Source organism: Truncatella angustata (assembly GCF_020726525.1).
Source record: "Truncatella angustata strain MPI-SDFR-AT-0073 chromosome Unknown BKA67scaffold_6, whole genome shotgun sequence".
Classification (NCBI taxonomy): domain Eukaryota; kingdom Fungi; phylum Ascomycota; class Sordariomycetes; order Amphisphaeriales; family Sporocadaceae; genus Truncatella; species Truncatella angustata.
Genome location: NW_025763386.1, coordinates 1,174,085 through 1,194,887, shown reverse-complemented (window position 1 = coordinate 1,194,887; position 20,803 = coordinate 1,174,085). Strand labels below are relative to the sequence as shown.

The 20,803-nt window shown below is 52.8% G+C and overlaps 11 protein-coding genes across 11 annotated transcripts; 8 read left to right on the top strand and 3 right to left on the bottom strand.

The window, feature by feature from the left end:
• Positions 1-283: 283 nt before the first annotated feature.
• Positions 284-2,226, top strand: BKA67DRAFT_338538 (uncharacterized protein). The gene is made up of 2 exons (XM_046096284.1): positions 284-584; positions 642-2,226. The coding sequence occupies exon 2, from the start codon at positions 674-676 to the stop codon at positions 1,751-1,753; it is 1,080 nt and encodes a 359-aa protein (XP_045956098.1). The 5' UTR covers positions 284-584; positions 642-673; the 3' UTR covers positions 1,754-2,226.
• A 1-nt stretch (position 2,227) lies between these two features.
• On the bottom strand, positions 2,228-5,689 carry BKA67DRAFT_338634 (mitochondrial inner-membrane-bound regulator-domain-containing protein). The gene is made up of 2 exons (XM_046096285.1): positions 4,111-5,689; positions 2,228-4,029 (listed from the first exon to the last, which is right to left on the bottom strand). Exons 1-2 carry the CDS (start codon positions 5,443-5,445, stop codon positions 2,443-2,445), a joined length of 2,922 nt encoding a protein of 973 aa, XP_045956097.1. The 5' UTR covers positions 5,446-5,689; the 3' UTR covers positions 2,228-2,442.
• A 245-nt stretch (positions 5,690-5,934) lies between these two features.
• BKA67DRAFT_537671 (MAGE family-domain-containing protein) lies at positions 5,935-6,921 on the top strand (the record flags this gene model as incomplete). Its single annotated transcript, XM_046100361.1, has 2 exons — positions 5,935-6,313; positions 6,374-6,921. 2 exons carry the CDS (start codon positions 5,935-5,937, stop codon positions 6,919-6,921), a joined length of 927 nt encoding a protein of 308 aa, XP_045956096.1.
• Positions 6,922-7,393: 472 nt separating this feature from the next.
• Positions 7,394-7,846, bottom strand: BKA67DRAFT_660602 (splicing factor 3B subunit 10-domain-containing protein; the record flags this gene model as incomplete). The annotated part of the gene is made up of 2 exons (XM_046107666.1): positions 7,394-7,645; positions 7,745-7,846. The coding sequence occupies 2 exons, from the start codon at positions 7,844-7,846 to the stop codon at positions 7,394-7,396; spliced, it is 354 nt and encodes a 117-aa protein (XP_045956095.1).
• A 545-nt stretch (positions 7,847-8,391) lies between these two features.
• Positions 8,392-9,699, top strand: BKA67DRAFT_537669 (uncharacterized protein; the record flags this gene model as incomplete). Its single annotated transcript, XM_046100360.1, has 1 exon — positions 8,392-9,699. The coding sequence occupies one exon, from the start codon at positions 8,392-8,394 to the stop codon at positions 9,697-9,699; it is 1,308 nt and encodes a 435-aa protein (XP_045956094.1).
• A 507-nt stretch (positions 9,700-10,206) lies between these two features.
• BKA67DRAFT_571977 (uncharacterized protein) lies at positions 10,207-10,650 on the top strand. The gene is made up of 2 exons (XM_046103264.1): positions 10,207-10,463; positions 10,511-10,650. The coding sequence occupies exons 1-2, from the start codon at positions 10,291-10,293 to the stop codon at positions 10,551-10,553; spliced, it is 216 nt and encodes a 71-aa protein (XP_045956093.1). The 5' UTR covers positions 10,207-10,290; the 3' UTR covers positions 10,554-10,650.
• BKA67DRAFT_571973 (uncharacterized protein) lies at positions 10,651-11,945 on the top strand. The gene is made up of 4 exons (XM_046103263.1): positions 10,651-10,945; positions 11,141-11,371; positions 11,449-11,498; positions 11,553-11,945. Exons 1-4 carry the CDS (start codon positions 10,892-10,894, stop codon positions 11,560-11,562), a joined length of 345 nt encoding a protein of 114 aa, XP_045956092.1. The 5' UTR covers positions 10,651-10,891; the 3' UTR covers positions 11,563-11,945.
• A 498-nt stretch (positions 11,946-12,443) lies between these two features.
• Positions 12,444-14,975, top strand: BKA67DRAFT_660599 (uncharacterized protein; the record flags this gene model as incomplete). The annotated part of the gene is made up of 4 exons (XM_046107665.1): positions 12,444-12,455; positions 12,511-12,577; positions 12,632-13,359; positions 13,410-14,975. The coding sequence occupies 4 exons, from the start codon at positions 12,444-12,446 to the stop codon at positions 14,973-14,975; spliced, it is 2,373 nt and encodes a 790-aa protein (XP_045956091.1).
• A 941-nt stretch (positions 14,976-15,916) lies between these two features.
• On the bottom strand, positions 15,917-16,337 carry BKA67DRAFT_488445 (high mobility group box domain-containing protein; the record flags this gene model as incomplete). Its single annotated transcript, XM_046096950.1, has 2 exons — positions 15,917-16,065; positions 16,235-16,337. Coding segments are annotated over 2 exons (252 nt in total), but the record flags the coding sequence as incomplete, so codon positions are not given.
• A 450-nt stretch (positions 16,338-16,787) lies between these two features.
• Positions 16,788-17,141, top strand: BKA67DRAFT_571969 (uncharacterized protein; the record flags this gene model as incomplete). Its single annotated transcript, XM_046103262.1, has 1 exon — positions 16,788-17,141. A coding segment is annotated over exon 1 (271 nt), but the record flags the coding sequence as incomplete, so codon positions are not given.
• A 1,268-nt stretch (positions 17,142-18,409) lies between these two features.
• BKA67DRAFT_680130 (uncharacterized protein) lies at positions 18,410-20,287 on the top strand (the record flags this gene model as incomplete). Its single annotated transcript, XM_046108893.1, has 6 exons — positions 18,410-18,437; positions 18,468-18,731; positions 18,787-19,745; positions 19,795-19,842; positions 20,006-20,053; positions 20,105-20,287. The coding sequence occupies 6 exons, from the start codon at positions 18,410-18,412 to the stop codon at positions 20,285-20,287; spliced, it is 1,530 nt and encodes a 509-aa protein (XP_045956088.1).
• Between the last annotated feature and the right edge of the window lie 516 nt (positions 20,288-20,803).

Genomic DNA, 20,803 nt, shown 5'->3' with positions numbered 1-20,803 from the left:
GGAGAAGGCTCATATCAACATCGTCGTCATTGGACACGTCGATTCCGGCAAGTCCACCACCACCGGTCACTTGATCTACAAGTGCGGTGGTATTGACAAGCGTACCATCGAGAAGTTCGAGAAGGTTAGTACATGTCTTCCAACCCATCATCAACAACATTATGACCGTCACCCTCCGCATCATCCCGATTTTCGGTGACGCAGATCTCTTTTTTTGCATGCCACACGCACTTCCTTCACTTTTGCTTCTGACACAATTACCCCGCCGACATGCAACCACATCACAACCCCGCGGACCCCCCCTGAAAATTTCTTATCGTGCGCAAATAATCCACGATAATTGGCCTGCCCCCATCCCACCCAAACTCTACCCCCATTCCAATTCATCTGTTGCACATTTATGCCGATCTCGACGCAATGCAAAGATGACTGACCAATTCAATAGGAAGCCGCCGAGCTCGGAAAGGGTTCCTTCAAGTACGCATGGGTTCTTGACAAACTCAAGGCCGAGCGTGAGCGTGGTATCACCATTGATATCGCTCTCTGGAAGTTCGAGACCAACGAGTACCAGGTCACCGTCATTGGTCAGTACCCTTCGTCCGCTCTAACCAGATGTATCGTCCCGTGCTAACCCGCAACAGACGCTCCCGGTCACCGTGATTTCATCAAGAACATGATCACTGGTACTTCCCAGGCTGATTGCGCCATTCTCATCATTGCCGCTGGTACTGGTGAGTTCGAGGCTGGTATCTCCAAGGATGGCCAGACTCGTGAGCACGCTCTGCTTGCTTTCACCCTCGGTGTCAAGCAGCTCATCGTCGCCATCAACAAGATGGATACCACCAAGTGGTCTGAGGCCCGTTTCAAGGAGATCATCAAGGAGACCTCCAACTTCATCAAGAAGGTCGGCTACAACCCCAAGGAGGTCGCTTTCGTCCCCATCTCCGGTTTCAACGGTGACAACATGTTGGAGGAGACCACCAACGCTCCCTGGTACAAGGGTTGGGAGAAGGAGACCAAGGCTGGTGGCAAGAAGGAGGGCAAGACCCTCTTCCAGGCCATTGACGCTATCAACACCCCCTCGCGTCCTACCGACAAGCCCCTCCGTCTTCCCCTCCAGGATGTTTACAAGATTGGTGGCATTGGCACGGTGCCCGTCGGTCGTATCGAGACTGGTACTCTCAAGCCCGGTATGATCGTCACTTTCGCTCCCGCCAACGTGACCACTGAGGTCAAGTCCGTCGAGATGCACCACCAGCAGATGCCCGAGGGTTTCCCCGGTGACAACGTTGGTTTCAACGTCAAGAACGTTTCCGTTAAGGAAATCCGCCGTGGTAACGTTGCCGGTGACTCCAAGAACGACCCCCCTCTGGGAGCCGCTTCTTTCAACGCCCAGGTCATCGTCCTCAACCACCCTGGTCAGATCGGTGCCGGATACGCACCCGTTCTCGATTGCCACACCGCCCACATTGCTTGCAAGTTCTCTGAGCTTCTTGAGAAGATCGACAGACGTACTGGTAAGTCCGTCGAGAGCTCCCCCAAGTTCGTCAAGTCCGGTGATGCCGCCATCGTCAAGATGGTTCCCTCCAAGCCCATGTGCGTTGAGGCTTTCACCGACTACCCTCCTCTGGGTCGTTTCGCCGTCCGTGACATGCGTCAAACCGTCGCTGTCGGTGTCATCAAGTCCGTCGAGAAGGCTGCTGCTGGTTCCGCCAAGGTCACCAAGTCCGCTGCCAAGGCCACCAAGAAATAAGCGCATTTCTGCATGGAATACTTTCTGTGCGCGATGGGCAACACCACAGCTCATCGAGTGCGTGTAACAACCTAATGACACGAAATGGTTTACGACTTGTGCATGGGATCTGATGACTCGGATATCTGGCTTTGGGCATGATGTGAGGAAGGGTTATGGACTTTTCTGCGACAGCTTTGATCATGTTGTGCTCGGTAGTACGAAAATAGAGTCTTAGAAAAAGTCTTCTTTCCCCAAACAAAATCTGCTGCTTCTTTTGAATGTGACATGTTACCTGGTACTTCTTGTGCGAACAGCGATGATGATGTCGCTACATGACATGACATCGACTGTATCGTCGGCTCAACCAATATGAAACCATCCTGATATTGTCAGAGCAGGATACATTACTCGACCATGGTGTTTAGAAACCTGGTAGATTGTCCCAATTCCACCTAGACTTGTACCCACCTTTCTCTAAGCAATGCCAATACGTCGGGTCATTATAAGATGTTGAGTGGTCTTGATAATTTGATATTTATTACAACAATCACCGTAATCAAGGCCCATCATGCATATGTACAGGCTCTTTACTAGATTTACAGTTTCCTCATGCCATCATCCATGTTGTTATAGTATACATCATATCTACAGGAGGGCTGTTTGTTCCCTTTCTTCTGAATCTCGTCTCAGGACGCCTCTCTCATTCTTTACGACCCGTTGTCTCCCGACGAGATACCGGACCAGTTCTCCACCGTCTGCGCGAATTTGTAACAAGCCCGGACGTAGTCGTCGTGCAGGTTGTCGCTGCCACTGGCGGCTGCTTCTGATGCTGCCGCCGCCGGAGGAGGAACAGAGGACGAAGAAGCGGGAACGGGTCGAAGACTCAGTTCGGCACGCCGCCCGCCGCCCTGGCCGGCCTCGATCGAGGTGTATGTCAGGCTGAACCGCGGGTCGGCCGAGTACGGGACCGTCACGGAGCGGTGCAGCTCCAGGCCCGCGAACTCGTACAGGGTGCTGCGGAGCGAGTTGGGGTGGTCTTCTCCCCCCGCGGCGGAAATGGGTTGGGCTATTATATCTCCCTCCTCTTGTGCTGGGCTGGTGCTGGTGCTGTCCCCCCTCGTCTGCGACTCGTCGTCAACGGCGGCGAGTTGTTGTTCCTGCTGCTGCTGCTGCTGCTGCTGCTGCTTCTTCTTCCTCATCGCCTCCTGCGTCATGGTGGCTTCGCCGAAGAGGCGCAGGGGGACCTGGAAGCGCTGCTGGGCCGCCATCTCGAGCTTGCCGGCGGCGATGTCGAGGCGCGAGCGCGAGAGGAAGTCGGCGATGGGCTGCCATGCCGACAGGGCGCTGGGCGAGCCCTGCAGCGAGGCACCCCGAGTCTGCGTGATGCGGAAGTCGACCGGGCTTGCGGGCAGCGGCACCTCGTTGTGGTGCGTGGCCACGAGGGCACGTAGGGAGTGGACGCCGGTGATCTCGGGGTCCTGGTCCGCCGACGTCGGCTCGGAGAGGGTGAGCCGCAGCTCGAGGGGCGGCGCGACGAGCGGGAGGGCGAGGGCGGCCGAGCTTGGGTTGTGCAGGAATCGGATCAGGACCGTCGAGGCTACGGGGAGCATCGTATTCTCGTCGAGGAGTGAGAGCTCGGCGAGCCTTATTGGGTGCGGGACGATGGGTGAGAAGTTGTATGGGCGCGATGCTAGATCCTCCGTGCTTGGGTGGGCCGGAGGTGCGCCTTCTGCCTTCGCAACGTCGGTACGGGGTGTGAGGATGTGACCGAAGAGGGCGGAGGTGCTGCTGGTAAGATCTGAGGTCCAGCGGACTGGCTGGTGGGGGAAGCGAGAGCTAGAGCTGTCTTGAACCTCGACCTGCTGAGGCGGAGATGATGAGGACCAATCCTCAGCTCTCTCGCCATCTTTCCAGGCCACACTGTTCGTCAAGGTTTTGTTTGGGACATGCACGTTGCGTGGCAGAGGCTGTAGTTTTTCTATGGCCATAGAAAGCTTGGGGGGGTTGCCGTCTGCTGGCCCTGCTTGGGTATTTTCGATATCTGTAGACACTGGAGTCACGAGGCGAGCCCACTGTTCAAGTCTGTCTTTCCATGCCCACTTCTCCTTGTTCCCATGGTCGACTACTAAGCGGCCGTTGCCGGATGCGATTGCTTTCTCTGCGTCGGCGGTGTGGAGAATGCGCTTGGCGGAGTTGGGCTGGAGAGCTGTCTGGAGGAAACGGAATACGACATGCGACAGATTTTCGACGTCCTGCTCTTCGCGGCCAGCCACTTGGATCCAGGCGACTTGTAACTGGTCGAGTGAATCATGTCAGTACTCGCTTTATCTCAAGGAGAGCATATGGTGCTGGATTGAGAAATTTGGTGCACTTACCCGGTGCCCGGTCTTGGTAGGCCGCACATGTGTATTTGTAACCTTGCCAACAAGCTCCAAGAGTTCGGGGGTGAGCTGTGTGGGATCCGAGGTTACGTGCGATATGGGGAACGTGTGCGTGCGGATCTGCTGCATAAGTGTATCGAGCTCTGTCAAGATGGTCTGGCACTTGTAACTCGGGGCCACAATGGTAATCTCGCTGGCACTAATATTGGCCTCGAGAGCCTCTCCCTCTTCCAGGTAGTCCCTTGTGATCCTCTGTAGAAAGCGCCGCGACCCCCGCATGAGAGGCATGAACTTTTGAGTCTCAAGGACTATTCTCATCTGGCCTGGTCCATTCGCCACCTCTTCGACTTGCAAGCCCCAGCATTTTCGCATGATGAGGACTGCCGCTCGTGCTTTCGGACTGGCATCCTGGGGAAGATAGGCATGGAAGTGACGAGCTAACGGGTCTTTGGGCGGCAGTGTTGTGCCGCGGGCGTCCAACGGCGTCCAAGGTGTAAGTTTCCTCACCCACGGGTACTGGGGACGGGCATGTTCTACCGAGTCTCGACCGGCGGGCTCGGGCTTGAACTTGGCGATGTAATCGATGAGCTGCGCGTTCAGGAAACCGTCTTCCAGCTGCTGTTGAACCCTACGGAATTCCTTCTCCTTCAAGATAGTCTCGGTCTCGGGGGGTCTAAGCTCGTTGATATTCTCGCGGACTTCGGAGTCGGTCGGCAGCTCGTGTCGATTGTCTAGCAGGGCCTGCATGTCGATCTCCTGGCGCGTTTGCTCCTCATTTAGTACGTCGACAGGCCGCGTCTTCGCCTTGTAGTCCCGACTATCTTTCATGACGATGGCATAGGCTGGTTTTCCTAGCATGTCGGAGCCGAGGCTCGCAGAGGTTTCCGTGAGGACCTTCTTGCCCGACAGGCGTCTCTTCTTCAGGTCGAGATGCTTCCAGGGCTTGAAGTTCTCCTCTTCGTCGCCTGTGGTCTGGCGCCTCCGTTCTCTCATATTTTCGTTTGTCTTCCCCCCGCGCGATCGCCTTGGCTTGTCTGGGCGCCCATTATCGAGGTCGGAGAGGGCGTCTTGCTCGTTAAGATAGTCGCGGTACTGGTCTTCCGAGGCCTCCTCTAGAGTATCCCAACCGTTTTTGGTCTGCTTCTGATCCGCATCGTCGGGGCGAGCAGAGGCCTCGCTCGCGAACCATCGTCGACTGCGCGGCCATGCGACGGCCGGGCTGCGACGTGCTATAGGCTGGGGAAGGGAATTAGGCCGAGTTGCTTGGCGCAGAAGTCGCAGACGGCATCCAAGACAGATGGTACCGCTGGACAATGCTCTGGCGATCATGAATAATATACAAGAAAGGACGAAGCAAACGTCCTATAAAATGACATTGGTACAGAATAGAATGACGAATGCTGGGCAATGGGGGGACTTGGGGAACTTTTTTGCGACCATAGTCCCGAATAGGCAATGTACTACTGGTAGGGGTCTGGGTCTTTTTCTTCCTACGGGGGCTCGGTTTTCTCCGGGCCGAGACAAGAAGGAGACGAGGACGGACGGGCGAGACGCGATTCAATTAAGCAAGGCGCGTCTGCGTCTGCGTCTGCGTCTTTCGTCTCACTGAATTTAGCTGACTCAGTGACTAACTTGGGCATTAATGAATAGCACATGCAACAGGGACACCCCCTCCACCCACGTTCAATGCACCCATGAGCGACGAGACAGCATCGCCCAAATTCATTGCCAGACAGGCCAAGTTTTTCTCATAGCAACACACTTTCTTCGGAGCTTGGTGTTTGCCTCAGCGGTTACGCGCATAATTGCACCTTCACAATGCCACCTCAGGCGCAGAGAAGGCGGCAGGCGGGAAATGACAGCCAGGACGAAGAAGACCCCCGCCGCCGCCAGCCGAGGCGCCAACAAGATTCCGACGAGGAGGAAGACGACGAACAAGACGACAACGGCGACGTCGACATGGCCGGAGCAGGCGACGAAGCGCAGATGGTCAAGAAGCTGGTCCGGTACACCCTAGCATGCGAATACGCAAGAATCCCGATCAGGAGAGACGGCATCAGAGAAAAGGTGCTGGGGAGCAATGCCAGATCCTTCAAGAGAGTCTTTGACGGCGCCCAGCTCCAGTTGCGCCAAGTCTTCGGCATGGAGATGTCAGAGCTGCCTGTCAAGGAGAAACGCACGCTGAAGGAGAAGCAGAGTGCGTCCATCTCTACCTAGCATGGCGGCGAACATACTGCTGACACAAGAGCCCTTTCAGAGGCAAGCGCAACACAGAGAAGAGCCGCCGCTCAAGGCACAACCTCCTCCAAAACGTACATCCTCGTATCCATCCTCCCTTCTGCCTACAACTCCCCTGCCATCAAAGCACCCTCGCGAGTTCCCAGCTCGACCGAAGAAGCAGAGTATATAGGTTTCTACACCTTCGTTATAGCGCTCATTTGCTTGAACGGCGGCGAGCTCAGCAAGATCAAGCTCGAAGACTACCTCGACCGTATGAACGCCAAGAAGAATCTGCCGTTCGACACGACCGACAATGTCCTCGCCAAGCTAGTCAAGCAAGGCTACCTTGACAGGGTTGTTGAGAAGACCGATGGCGACGATGATACAATCAATTGGCACGTTGGAACGAGAGGCAAGGTCGAAGTTCCTCCCGAGACCATCGCCGCCTTCATCAAACAGGTTTGGCAGCGCGACATACCGCAAGACCTGAACAGAAGAATCAACAAGAGCCTCGGACTTCAAGGTGCTTCGGAGCTCCCCGAAGACGAGGCTGTCGGGGACGACGACGAGGAAGCGGAGTCGTGATTAAGCATGGTGACTCGGGGCGTTGGCGGCTCGGCAAGCATATTGGTTTGGCGTTACAAGGCAAAGTACGCTGAAATAACGGCAGCTTTGATGAATAGCATTTGTTTTTGGTTCGGTCTGGTTCTGGGGTTGGATTAGACCATGAGACCACCCCCAACTGCGTCAGTGTCTCTATATGAGAGCCACGACTTATGAATGGCATGAATGTTACATACCCTTTGTGTTTATGGGTTTCCTACCATGGTGTACCGAGCCTCATGTCTTGCGTCATTCCTCTAGTAGCACTCCACTGTAAGAAGGCTCCTATGCCTGCCTTCTATCACCAGTACATGATCCAAGAGGCATCCCAACGAGGCATGACTGCAACTCTGCGCGCCGCGTTGAATGCCTTCCATGCAGACATGAACTACGTCCCGAAGCACGTAATTGCGACCAGTCTTATCAATTCACGTCCATCTACCCTGGCGCTACATCATTCCTCTCGCGGCGGCGGCGGTCCGCACGGCTGCACCATCTTTCTGATGTACTGGGCGCGCACCTTTGCGGCGGGTTCACCCATAGCCAGCGCGTGGTACGCGAGTATCGGCGGGTGGCCCACAATGCTGCTGTAGGTGTCGCGCGAGATGTTGGTCCGCCACTCCCACGAGCTTGTGTCTGGGTGGCCCGTTCCGATGTACTTGGCCTGCAGGCGCTCGAGTTCTTGTTGGGTGCGCAGTTTGTCGGCCTGGGAAATGGTGGTCGGTCAGTCGATTTACGAACCCTCTATAGATGGGCAGAGCAGGAATTAGACACAACGGGACATACCATTTTGGAAACCTGCTACTGAGGTCGTAGCTGCTTCTTGTAGAGAGATGTTGTGCGTGTGTGTTGGCTGTTTGAGTAGGATTGCTATGCTCTTGTCGCGACTTTCCAAGCGCTGCTCCATGCGGTAAAGGTTCAGAGGCCACTGGTAGCGCAGTGTCCGAAGTCCAGGGCAGAACAACGTACGGCAGATATCACTCCCAAATCTATGCTAATCCAGCTGGAAATCTTTCTCCATGCAGATTATCTCTCAATAATAGTTTCATACTCATAAGAAAACAAACATCCTATCCATTTGACCAAGACCATCGTCCACAGTCGACGTTTCTGCAGATTGGGACACTACAGTTTCATCCCTGAGTCGGTCTTGTCTATGGCAGAAGCTTGGACTTTCTCAATGCAAGTGCTCGTGTTGTATTTATGCTTTCAAACTCCCATACCTCGATCAAACCTTTAGACATTTATATCATACACCGTGAGGCTCTTCTTTTTAATCTCTTTCATCGCCAGAAAAAAAATACCTGCCACAACAACTTCGGGGCTTTGTATCATTGATAATTCTTTTGATGCCGTTGACTCAGCCTGTCATAAATCGCCGCGTTGACGTTGTGGAACAAGTGGTTCAAGACTACCACTGAAATACAAAAGTACACAAACGTCAAGCACAAAATGGGGGAGATTTGGGATGAGCTTTTAGCGACACAGAGGGAAAGGGAGTTCCTCAAAACCGCCATGAATGGATACAAACAGCTTTGTGTCACTGAGCACAAGAAACGCTCCCCACTTGAGTGTGAGGAATGCTGGCCTCGGTTGATCAATCGAATCAGGGATCGATACCTCAACTCTTCAAGTAAGGAGTGGTTTTCAGGCAGGCGGCAGTTTCTGCAGGAGCTCGACACCATGTTTGCGGAGGCTAGAGAGCGGAAACGAAATATTATCGACATTTCCACTCGCATAGATGCAGAGAAGGAGGAGTGGTGTCGGGAGAAACTCAGAAACCTGGGCCTCACATTGGCTACCGATCAACCAGATGCAGTGAACCGCGTGCTGAATGACAAATCAAAACCGGTTGAACAGCTAGTATCCGAACTGAAAGCGATCTGGAGCAGAGACGCTGGCGAAACCGAACAAGCATTCAAGGATTTCACAGCGAAGCTGGAGGCTGCCGGATCACCCGAGGCGAAGCGTGAGGTGTATGTAGAGGTATTTTTTCAGCCAAATAACGACCCTCAGGGTGCTGCCAGATGTAAGAAGTACATTGACATGGTACGCGGTGGCACTTGTATCTCGGATGTTGTTGCTCTCATGGTTCGCGAACGTCAGTCCCAAGTTGGCAAAAAGGAAGAGAGGCAGCGCCATCTTAGGAGGAAAGACGAGCTTACTAGAGCTAAAGCTGCGAACGAGGCTGCCAAGGCAAAGAAGGCAAAGGCGAAGCAGGATAAGATCAGAGCCGCCCAAGCTGCTGCACAGGAGCACGATCTTCCGCCTTGCACCAACTGCAAGAAGAGACTTGACGACCAGAATCTACAATACTGCGATTTCTGCGTCACCCTGTCGGAGGTCTACGGCTTTCAGGATCGCTCGCCTACCTATTTCTGCTCAGACGCTTGCTGGCAAGAGGGCATCGAACCGCACATCAAGGAGGCCGGCCACGTGTGCTCTGGCGATGGATTCAGAGGCGGATCGACCACAGAAAAGCCGGGCTATTGCAAAGAATGTATTCTTGATCACAAGGTGGAATCCTTCTTTTGCTGTCTGGAGTGCTTCGATGAACACTTTCAGGAGCACAGGGAGAAGGTCCACATGCCAAAGCGGGATAATATCGGCGAAATTTACGAAGACGAGGACGACCTGGTTCACACTTCTAACGACCAGTACAGAGCGCGGAAGATCGAGGACCACTGGATACCCATTGAGGACGCTGTGCAGCAGTGGGCGAAGAAGCTCGGCGCCACTTACACCACCATCGACGACTAGATATGCGCCCAAGCAGAGGTTACTAAGACGTGCAGCCCATGGTTAAGATGACGGAACGTGCAACCGCTCTGGAAGATGATGAAGTTTTGGGATTCCGGAAGAGGGCGATGTTTGAGATCGAATCCCCCACGAAGGAGTACAAAGTCACCACCCAAGTACTCCAGAGACATCACTCAATATGTACAGGGACAACACCGTATGATATGGATGTTTGTCGGGTTTTGCTGGGTATTGACAACGGCGATCCTTCCATGGCAGGGCTATCCATGTATAAGCAACACGACGCAGCCATATTCATCACTGCAGTGAGAAACATCAAGCACATACAGAGCTCGATTCAAAAGTCAACTCCGGCGACATGGAGATTGGCGCAGAATTTGGAGTTACGGCTTGCGCTTGACAGAGCACGGAAAGTGGTCAGTAGCAGTAAACCAATCATACATAACATAGCTCATGTAAAGGTTTGCGTAGAAAATGGAACTGTAAGATTGAATGAGGATGCTAGCACTCAAGTTTGTATTCTGATCCAGTCCCCAGGACAAACCGTTATGATAGCCGGGTAGTCTTAGCGGCCCATTACAATACCATGAAATGCCAACTACGATGCACATTCTGTACACGTATAACACTCGCTACTTGCATGCTGTGTGCTGTATGCTGTATGCTGTATGCTATGTCCTGTATGAGCTCTGGACGGATGAATCGTACGATCATTGCGCCATCGTTTCCGCACTGGGATGGGTGATCGCAATGACAAGCATACCCTGTAGACCTATGTCATTAAACCCCATTATATGATCATGTTCTTTACCTTTCAAATATCACATGTTTCCACCAAAGCAGTATCTTTTTGATTTCTGCCAGGAAGGCAATATGTCCGCACCGAGCTGTCGGTCGGCCGTAGGTGGGTTATCGGCGCAAACGGGCTTTAACATCGGCAACCGCAATTTTTGGGCCGATTAGCAATTACGCCGGAACTACCCAGTGAGCTTGCATCATTCTTTTTTTGGGGAGCTCCTTCGCCTCTCGCAAACCAACCAAACCAACCAACAGCGCCGCAACTACAACAGCAACGTAAATCTACGCGCAAACGCAACAACAACACCCAGACAGCAACGAGGGAATATACACACAAAGCTTGCGAACCGAGTGCCTCGAGCAGAACCATAAACGCAGAACGCAGAAGCCCGAGATGTCGGTTGTCAAGGCCCTGAAGGGCGAGTTGCCGCAGCAGGCGAGGTCGCTGGTGAGTTTCTGCCTCTCTGTCAATATTCTCCCCTTAATCCCGCACCTTGACGGCCAGCCGGAGGGTCGAGGCCATTTCGAAACTTTGAGGAGTTTTACTGGCTCTTGAAAGAAAACAAGATGGGCCGGCCCGAGCATGGTTCGTCTCGCTTGAATGGAACATGTAGCTGACCATGGCAATTGCGCACACCCACAGTACCGCCAGCTCCTACGACAGGGCAGCAATTTCGGCGAGTACAACTTCAGAGAGTACGCGCGCAGACGGACACGGGACGCCTTTAGAGAACACAAGGATGTGGCGGACGAGAGACAGATACAAGAGCTCCTCCAGAAGGGACTCAAGGAGCTCGCTATACTGAAGCGCCAGACGGTTGTCAGCCAGTTCTACCAGCTCGACCGGTTAGTAGTGGAGGCGGGCGGTGCAGCGGTATGTTCCACATCTGAGCGCCTGTCTCTGGCAGACAGGCGGGGCAATACACGGAAAATGCTAATAGTTGCACACAGGGCAAGCAAACAGGGAAGTCTGGAGGAGTCGTGAGACAAAAGGACACTGGGTATGCTGCATGAGCTCTGCGTGGAATTCAACGATGGTTGCTAACAGTCCACAGCTGGGATTAACATAAGCATTTGGTTGCACGAGACAGTCAGTCCGGTTGGCATAGAATCCGGGTACAGCGGCGCTGCGCTCATTGTACTATACAACATGACACAACGGAAATGTACAATACAACACGAAGGATAGAGAACTCGCGCCTCATATGAAAGGGATCAAAAGCAGGTTGATACCCTTTAGTCCTTTGCCGGAAGGACGATAATCACGTTAATACATAGACAATTCAGTAAAACTTGGTAGGCACTACCAGCATTGTCCACTTTGGACGAGTCTCTACCCAACAAGGCACCGTCTTCCTGCCTGTCGTAACATTATGTGTATGCCATGATGGGAAAGGGTTGCATTGAATCGTGTGGCCAGAGTTTCATCCTGTTGTAGCAAGCATAACCGATTTGCGCTTCCATAGGGGGTCGGGGCCTCACGTGATCAGGGGGGCAGGGGGGTTTCGATCTGGGGGGTTTTCTGTTACTCTACGGAGTACTAGTACGGATCCGTACTGTTACGGCTTAGATAACCCCCGGTTTTGGTCCGTGCTTCTTAGCGTAGATACATTAGACATCGTACTTCTTACTATGTACAGAGCATTTCGCGACTTGTCTGTTTGTTCGTCAATTGCTAGCAGGCGCGACGAGGCTGGATTTAGTGACAATACTTTGCGACAATCCAAATCGGCGCCATCCAACCTAGACACCTCCCATCGAGCCACCTGTTGTATGATCCTCGATAGAGCTGGGTCAAGGTCAATAGCATCAAATCGCCGAATTGTGTCGTACTCGCCTTCGTCTTCAATGCGCCTGGTGTCCCTCGCATAGCTGCACCAACCTGCGCCCATTGACCGTCTCTCTGTATAGAGGTGTTTGGGACACAGTTGTGAGCCTTTGTTACAATGGCGCCGACAGTGAGATACCCCGTATGCTGTTCCCTGCATGAACTTGACTGATCACGCCCCGTAGATGCGTACTCACACCACCACTAGGCGTGGAAACCGAGCTGGCTATCAGGAACATGACGATTTCGAAGGTATACTTCCATCGCGAACAGTTTTCATGCACATGTGTTGATCGCGTTCAACAGGCCTACCCGTTCGGCAATGGCGACAGGAATGGGTGAACATATCACCACCTTCTCAGGTCGAAACCACTCAGAAGAACGACGTCTGGGCCATCGAACTGCCTCATGGCATGCCCAAGGATTCGAATCTGTTGCCCACCCATACACAGGAACTGCTACGAGCAGCCCGCTCCGGACGACTCTACAAACGACCCGCGCCCGCTGAAGAAGAGGAAGCTGAGGCGGATACCGCCCCGGAGAAGCCAGAAAAGAAGGACGAGGACCCCACTACCAAAGGCTACATGGTCAAGGTCTGGAAGCAGATACCTCGCAATGCCGAGGGTCCCACCATTTCGCATCTGGCCAAGAGGAGGAAAGGCACGGTGACACTGTCCTCCAGCCTGCCCGCCGGAAACACGTCTGGCCCAACCGTCACCAAGGCTAGAGTGCGGCGCATTGATGCTGCTGGTAACCCGTACGATCAAGAGGTCATCCTTGCCCACGGTCAGCCTGTCGATGGCGAAATCATCTCCACCACGGTCGTGCAGGCGCCGACAGCCAACGCGAATGCTGATGCTGCAGCTGGTGCCCCTGTACGGAGACGTCCCCCACCTCCCAAGAGGAAGGCCAAGGGTCCTGGCAGAGGCCGGAAGAAGAAGATCCTGCCGCTGCCTGGTCCCTCAGTTTCCCAGACTGGGGTTTCTGGTGCTGGTGTTGGCGAAGGCGGCGTTAAGCCCGGAGGTGCTAATGATGTGAGCTTACGTCCCTGTGCTAATGTGTTCTGTCTATTAACTCGAGCTAGGGCATCAAGCAGGAGGGCGGCGAGGACAATACGCGCCAGGACAGCGAAATGGCAGATGGCGATGATGACGAAGAAGGCGACGACGACGGCGAAGACGGCGAAGATGGGGAGGAAGGTGACGAAGACGAGGGCGAAGTTGCCGAGAGCGAAAAGGGAACGCCTGCGGCAAAGGAAGGCAGTACCGACCAGGAGATCAAGCACTCGCCTTCTGTTGGGCCCCCAACCATCACTACTTCTGTCCAAGACCCAGACCCAGACGCTATGGATCTTTCAACGGACGAGCCACTCCCCGAAGTCTCACAAACACAACCACCGACCGCACTTGCCCCTATTCAGCCTCCAACATACCTGAACTCTCCTCATTTCGAGGGAAGCCCCCTGAAGAACGTATTGGTACCGTCACCAACTGAGCTATTGTTACCGAGCTTACCGCCAGTCTCTGCTCCAGAGGCCAGTGCCCCTGTGCAGGAGTCGAGCTTACTATCAAATCCTATACCGGATCCTGTGCCGAGTGTTGAAGTACCACGACCGACTGTATCAGAGCCCGTCGTCCAAGAGACCACAATCGTTGAGACTCATACTCCCCAGGATACAGAGATGACAGATGCTGCGCCCATGACACAGCCAGAGACCAGTGTTGAGAGCAGGGTCCTTTCTAGCACAGACACAGGTGTTGATCAAGCAGTAGTGGCGGAAATCATCGAGACGACGAAAATCCCGCTCAATGACGAAGAAGCCGCGCCTGCAGAGCCTTCTGTCCTCACAGAACCCACCCTCATTCCTGAAGTGGCCACCACAGAAAGCATTTCTGAAACCCCATTACCGATCGTCGAAGACTTCGTCAAACCTGTTGAAGAGCCGGTATTGTTGGTCGACCCCGAGCCAATCAGAGAAGCGCTAGTCGAAGAAGCACCAGTTGAAGAAGCACCAGTTGAAGAAGCACCAGTTGAAGAAGCACCAGTTGAAGAAGCACCAGTTGAAGAAGCACCAGCCAAGGAAGCACCAATTGAAGAAGCACCAGCCAAGGAAGCACAAGCCAAGGAAGCACCGGTCGAAGAAGCGCTAGTCGAAGAAACACCAGTTGAACAAGTATTAGTTGAAGAAGTACCAGTCGAAGAAGTGCTAGTTGAAGATGGGCCACTCGAACCAACAGTACCATCACCCATCACACAAATTACTGAGGTTACAGACCTTTCTACAGCCCCTGCCACAGAAGTGTCGACAACTGCTGAAGAGGTACCAACGACAACGCTACCTTCCTTGAATCCTGTGCAGACAGAGTTCTCGGCAACTGTCCCCTTAACCGAAGAACCTGAACCTGAGAGTCCTGATCTGCTTGGTGGTCTTGAGGCTGTGCTCGACAGACACCATGACTCTAGAAACGAGCACCGGGCGGACGTGGCGCCGGAACCCATACTAGCGGCTGCCCCAGAGCCCGCGTCAGTCAGTGCGCCGCCTACAGATATGCCTACTGCTGATTCTGCTGCTATACCGGAGTCAGCACCAGAGTCAGTCCCAGCTACTGCTGACACCGAGGAGAAGAAGATTGAAGAAACGGCTGAGTAACTGTCGTGCCTGTTAGCTTTAGATCTTCAAGCTCAAAGTTGTACTTCCTGCTTCTTGTGAACTATATTTAGAAGGTTTCCGGAGTCTCCCGAATCTTGGCGCAGGGTGTAATGTTCTATTTGATTTAAGCAAGCGATACTAAAGTCGCAGGCGTTTGAGTCACCTGCTATGTAGTACTGGACAAAAAACAACACGCATTTGTCATGACCAAAACAGAAGTCTTCAACACAATTATTGTCATCGAGTGGCTGCTATGGCGGTCATTCACTATCTATATTACGTACACATGAACTGTTCCGTGGGAGGAAACGAAAAACCAGAAATACTCATAATGACATGCCGCGTCCGGCTTACACCAAACCAAAAACCAAACCTCATGCCTACTCGTCGTAAAGAAACGGGTCATCATCCTTCTCCAGGCCCCATGTGAGCAGCTGGTCCAGGGACGACAGGGAAGGCACGGGCGATGGGTGTTCGAAATGCAGACTGAAATAACCAAATTCATCAGTGCCGACAACCTCCTTCTCCTCGGCATCATCATCATTGTCCTTGCCGAGCTCCTGGTCTTCGTTAGCAGCGCCAGAGATACTAAGCTCGACGACCGAAGTCAAGATCCGTGCCTCCACGGCGGTATCGTCGACACTAGGCGAGTGGTGACCCACCTCTGGATCGCCGCCGTTGTACGGGTTCTCCGGGCGGCCGTTCATGACGGTGGACATGTTGTCCGGCACGTGCTGCAAGAGATTCTCGACGGCCAGCTGCGGAAAGGCCAACGGGAAGCGGTACGGCATCGACTGGGGCGTAGGTGCCTGCTGCTGCTGCTGCTGCCACTGCTGACGAGGAGTCGTGTAGCCGATGGTGTAGCGGTGGCCGGAAGGCGGTGCGATGCCGCGGCTGCTGCTCGGGGGAGGGGTACGGGTGGCGGTCGTCTGCTGCTGTTCATTCTTCTTCTTCTCCGAGGCCGGTTTGGGCTCGTACTTGTAGCCCGGGTACAACGTCTCGTGCTCCTTGCGGGCTTGCTCCTGCCGGCGCTTCCAGACCAGCTTCTCCGGCGCGGGCAGCTCGCGCCACATGGTGCCTAGTAGCTTGGCTATAGGAGAGTTCGCACCCCCGTTAGCTGGTGGTTTCAAATGTAGGCGTTCAACTGGATTGGTAGGGAAAGGAAAGAAGATGAAGTTGAAGATGATGAAAAAAAAAACTCTTTAAGAGAAAAGCCCTGACAGCACCAAGAAAATAATGAAATGAAATTCCATACTTACAGAGCTCCTTGTTCTCGACCCCGGGATTCTTGGCCTTGACCTCCTTGCACATGGCCGAGCGGTAGAGGATAAAGGCATTCTGTGGGCGCGGGGCACCAGATCGGTAGGCGTTCTTGCGGTATCGCGAGACGTGGTTGATCTGGAAGCCGTCGTCGTCGTTGTTGTCTGCTGCTGCTAAGGACAGGGAGTTCTAGTCCTCAGCCCCGGCAACAGCAGCGTTGAATTCGGGCAGCTGCACTAGGTTGATGCCCACACCACCACGGCCGCTCCCGCGGGGGTGGTAGTCGTCGTCGTTGTCATCGCAGTCGTCGTGTTTGCGACTGGTGCTGGCGCCGCGCTTGCGCGATGCTGGCGTCTTTGAGGCGGCGGGCTTGCGCTTGCGCGACGAGGCGTGCTTGGTGGGCGTCTGCTGCTCCGGGGTCTCGGGGAGAGCGTAGGCCGAGGCGCCTGGCATAACCATCGTCATGGGGCCGGCAAAGCCCATCGGCTCGGGGTAGGCGGAGGGAGGCGCTGCTGCTGCTATTGCCGCAAGATGACCCAGGCCGGCGGGCTCCTGCTGCAGAAGAAAATGGGTGTCGGTGTTGTTGTTGTTATTGTTGTTGTTGTCGACGTTGGTGACGAAACCGTTCTGGCTGGGATCATCCCACAGGTTGGCACGCGGGATCATGATCGGCAGCCCGAAGCCGGGCATGTCGATGATAGCCGCGTCCCGGGTCGACAGGTCCTGCATGGCGCCGAGGAAGACACGGCCGCCGCCGGAGTCGCGCACGAAGTGGGCATGGTGGTGGCCGGTGTTGCTCCTGTCGTCATTAGTAATATATTCTTATTGTGTACGATAGAGTAAAGCGAGATAGGATGGCATACGATGGGATAAATCAGGTTGATACATTGTATAAGAAGGGATGACATAAAATGAGATGTGTTATACTATGAAGAAAACATGGCACAACTGCTGCGGAGAGTGGACTTGACGCAGGCTTGAATACTGGTCGGTGAAAAGTGCTTTTTACTCACATGAACATCTGGAGGATAGAGGCACGCGTCTCGTCGGTCCAGGCATTGTAATCGCTCTCTTCGATAGCAATGACGCGGTTGTAGGGGCTGAGCTGGATGCGCAAATGTTCCCAGCACTCAAGCGAAAGAGAGCCAGCTAGACCACCATAGCCAGGCCGGCTGTTGTCGCGATCATCGTAGGACATGGCGAACGAATCAAGTCACGAGCGTCAGTTGAAGCTGTTGGATGGCTAATGAATGTTCGTTGGGGTTTGAAGGCAGGTGTCGTCAACCAAGATTGTGAGCTAGGTGTAGTAAAAAATTACGAATGTATTTCACGGAGCCACCAAAGCCCATTTTGATGACTTTGGTCCGAATCGAAACAATGTGGAGCTGGGACTGCTTATACGTCTTGACTAGCTGCTTATCTGACATTCTATGGACTTTTGTTGGTTGGGCAACTTCGCTCTTGCATACTAATACACGGGTATGTTGTCAATTTCAGTAGCATGATACAAGTGGTTCTTTTACGAACATGAGATTAGGTGTAGCGCATGATGTTCGTTGATAGGAATGCATGGCTCAATATGTGGCTACTCAACATAGTGAGACACACAAAGGTACGCTGTGACAGTTGGGATAGACTCACAATACGATAATATAACTCATAAATCTGGAATGTCCTGTCCACCAGCTTGGAGAGATATTCCGAAGATCCGTGTGAGCGCTTCAGGTCTTTTACTAATTGATTTTTACTTCTCGATATGAACTGTACTTTTGGGACACAGCATCGCTCATAACTAACTTGAAGTTGTACCGTTTTCGTTGTAATAACAATACACAAATGAGAAGGTCCAGATGTTGAGATGTCTCGTGAACTTTGCGATAAATCTGCTTGGGTCAACTTTGCTATTGAAGAGATAAATAGCAACCAGACAATGACAACATGTTGTAAAAATGAATTAGCATTTCATAAATTCCGAGGCGGCATATAGTAGTTTTCATGGTATGGTTACCCTGAGAGCTGAGCTAAATGAGTAAATATTATGAATGAATAGTTATTCTATTTACACGATAGTATTGCTACATACCCTTTGGTGTATGGAATAACCGGTCACCTCAACATGCGGGTCGACAGTCGCACCCGGACATTCCATCTGCAATCAACGATTTGTTGCATTAATGCTCTTTGGGCTTTTATTAAAGGACTGTACGTATTCATCGACGACACGGTTTCAAGGTCTGCGTGCTTACCCACGTCTCTGGGCAACCGATCAAGTCCTCGAGATACTGGACATTTCCAATAACACTTTTTCCCGCCATCACAACACAACGCCGTGCATTCATCGCACCGTCATGTTGCTTACCAATATGATGAATTCGACTGAAGAAATTCTTCTCAAGCTGGCCATGGCCATTGCCAAAGAACATGATCTGAGCGTTGAGTCATTGCTCAACCTGGCTGAAACCCTTGAAGCGCTTCATCTTGACGCTACTGTGCCCTGTAAGTATTTATACAGAAGTGATTACTCATGTAAGCAATAAAACTGACAATACAGACATCACATTCCCCAATCTTGTCCTCCTGCTATCAAACACCAGTTATGAGGTGCCTGGGTGGCTTGCTGCCTCCGAGTCCAGGTTGGATCAGTACACTGCTAAACAATTCAACGCGATTGTCAAGCTTGTCGAAGCTCGCTACTGGCTGGGTGATGCCGAAAACATGCTCGAGCAAATTGAGGCCTGGGAGGTCGTCTTCGGCTACCCACGACACGTTCATCGGCAAATGTTGAGCAAGCGTGACGCCAAAGCTCTTGTCGACCTGAAGGGACCTCGCGGCAACTTCTCATTCACTATTGGTCTCCCCGAGTATCACTTTGAGGACTTCCCCGATTGTTTGAAGGCTCTTCGCGACATGTACTTTCCGACGGGCATTGACGATGCTATTCCCGCTTTCACCAAGCACTACTGCCGAGCTAAGACCGCCAGCTTCAAACTTCGCAAGTGTGTTGATCGTCTTGAGAGAGCAGGCGTCGTAAGCCGAACTTGCACCCTTTACGCGAAGTCCCAAAAAATCTTCAATGACGACCTTGTCGACAAGACCATGAGCATGGCCCAGCGTTGGCACGCGGCTACCAAGAAGCAGATGGAATACTACCAACTCCCCGGCGTCAACCTCGGACTTCCCTACGGTCCGTCTGTCTTTGCTGAGTTCGATGGAAACAGAGCCTTTGTCATCCATACTCCTCTTGATGGCGGCAATCAGCATTGGGATTCTATTGGTCCGCTGTATACCCCGATCCGCTGGCGCCCGGGTACTCCTTGGCTTGATTACTTTCGAAATACCCGACAGGATCATCCAATGATGAGACATTTCGATGTTGAAGACTTGCACAAATGTGCAGGTTTGGGTAAGAACATTCCACGACCGTATGAGATGCGGATTCCACAGTCGATTGTCAACATCTGGCTTCACTACGCCAGAATGTACGACAGTTACGAGAATAATTATGCTCAGGTCAGTTACGACACCACCTCTGGGAATGAATATTACTAATGAGCCACAGAACGATGGATCTCTTGCTGGCCCAGAGAAGACCAAGGACGAGCTTGCTGTACGTATATACTCGGGTGATTCCAGGCGATAGTTCTAACAGTGGGCAGAAACAAGCAAAGCGTCTGTCAGATGCCACTGGCGAGCCTTACTGGCACGTTCGCGAAATCGGAGTTTGTCACTATGTGCTCCCTCAAGTAACCCTAATACTGACATAAGAACAGATCGAGTATGGTACCGTATCCATGTACTTCCCTCACAATACTCTTCTGGTAGGTGTATTGGCTTGACTAAGTTACGGGAGACAGCTAACGTCACCACAGGCTGGTCGTCCCCGATATGACGCTCTTGGCAACCTGCGCTTCGATTACATGGGAGCCATTTTAAAGGAGTTGAGAACCGGCCATCCTTCCAGAGACCATAGAACGACGCAGTCGATGGCCCTTCTCCGAGCCGATTGCGAGGATGACACCGAGATGGGTCGAGATTTGGAAGGTTCTCAGTAACTAGGTTGCCCTGAAGAATTGGAGGAGTAGGATAGACTCATGTACATGTAACATCCAGTACATGTGTGCTGTTGGTGGAAACTCGTCACGAACATGGGTGCATAACCGTTCAATATTGTTGTATTGCTTTGTTTGACAAACGACTCTGCAGGGTGAAGCCGTTTCGACGTATGAGATAAGGTTGCACAATGGAATTTCTTGTTGGGGAGTCATGATCACCGAAATAAAACGTATTGCTACGTGTGTTGGATGATATGAAATATAATTCATGACCAATTGCCATGCACCCTCACGGCGTGCTCCAGTGTGTAATATGTGCTGCTCTATATCCCGCAAGAATCTGCTCGGTTCCTGTCACTAGATATGGCGGGTCTAGTATACGTATTATGGTGTTGATATCTGTAGAATAGGCAAGTTCCGGAAACCACTTGGCCGACTTTCTCCTCGAATTGGAAGATCATCTTGTACTTCGAAATGAAATTTAACGGTTACAAAACATCTGCGCTTCCGCCGCGT

What these genes read in the sequence shown, in the direction of transcription:
- BKA67DRAFT_338538 (XM_046096284.1), top strand. Translation starts at nt 674, where the DNA reads ATGATCACTGGTACTTCCCAGGCTGATTGCGCCATTCTCATCATTGCC.
- BKA67DRAFT_571977 (XM_046103264.1), top strand. Translation starts at nt 10,291, where the DNA reads ATGCCAACTACGATGCACATTCTGTACACGTATAACACTCGCTACTTG. An exon ending in ATCGCAATGACAAGCATACC is followed by an intron (nt 10,464 to 10,510) that starts CTGTAGACCTAT and finishes CATGTTCTTTAC; the next exon opens with CTTTCAAATATCACATGTTT.
- BKA67DRAFT_338634 (XM_046096285.1), bottom strand. Translation starts at nt 5,445, where the DNA reads ATGATCGCCAGAGCATTGTCCAGCGGTACCATCTGTCTTGGATGCCGT. An exon ending in CTACCAAGACCGGGCACCGG is followed by an intron (nt 4,030 to 4,110) that starts GTAAGTGCACCA and finishes TCACTCGACCAG; the next exon opens with TTACAAGTCGCCTGGATCCA.
- BKA67DRAFT_571973 (XM_046103263.1), top strand. Translation starts at nt 10,892, where the DNA reads ATGTCGGTTGTCAAGGCCCTGAAGGGCGAGTTGCCGCAGCAGGCGAGG. An exon ending in CGCAGCAGGCGAGGTCGCTG is followed by an intron (nt 10,946 to 11,140) that starts GTGAGTTTCTGC and finishes GCACACCCACAG; the next exon opens with TACCGCCAGCTCCTACGACA. An exon ending in TGGAGGCGGGCGGTGCAGCG is followed by an intron (nt 11,372 to 11,448) that starts GTATGTTCCACA and finishes AGTTGCACACAG; the next exon opens with GGCAAGCAAACAGGGAAGTC.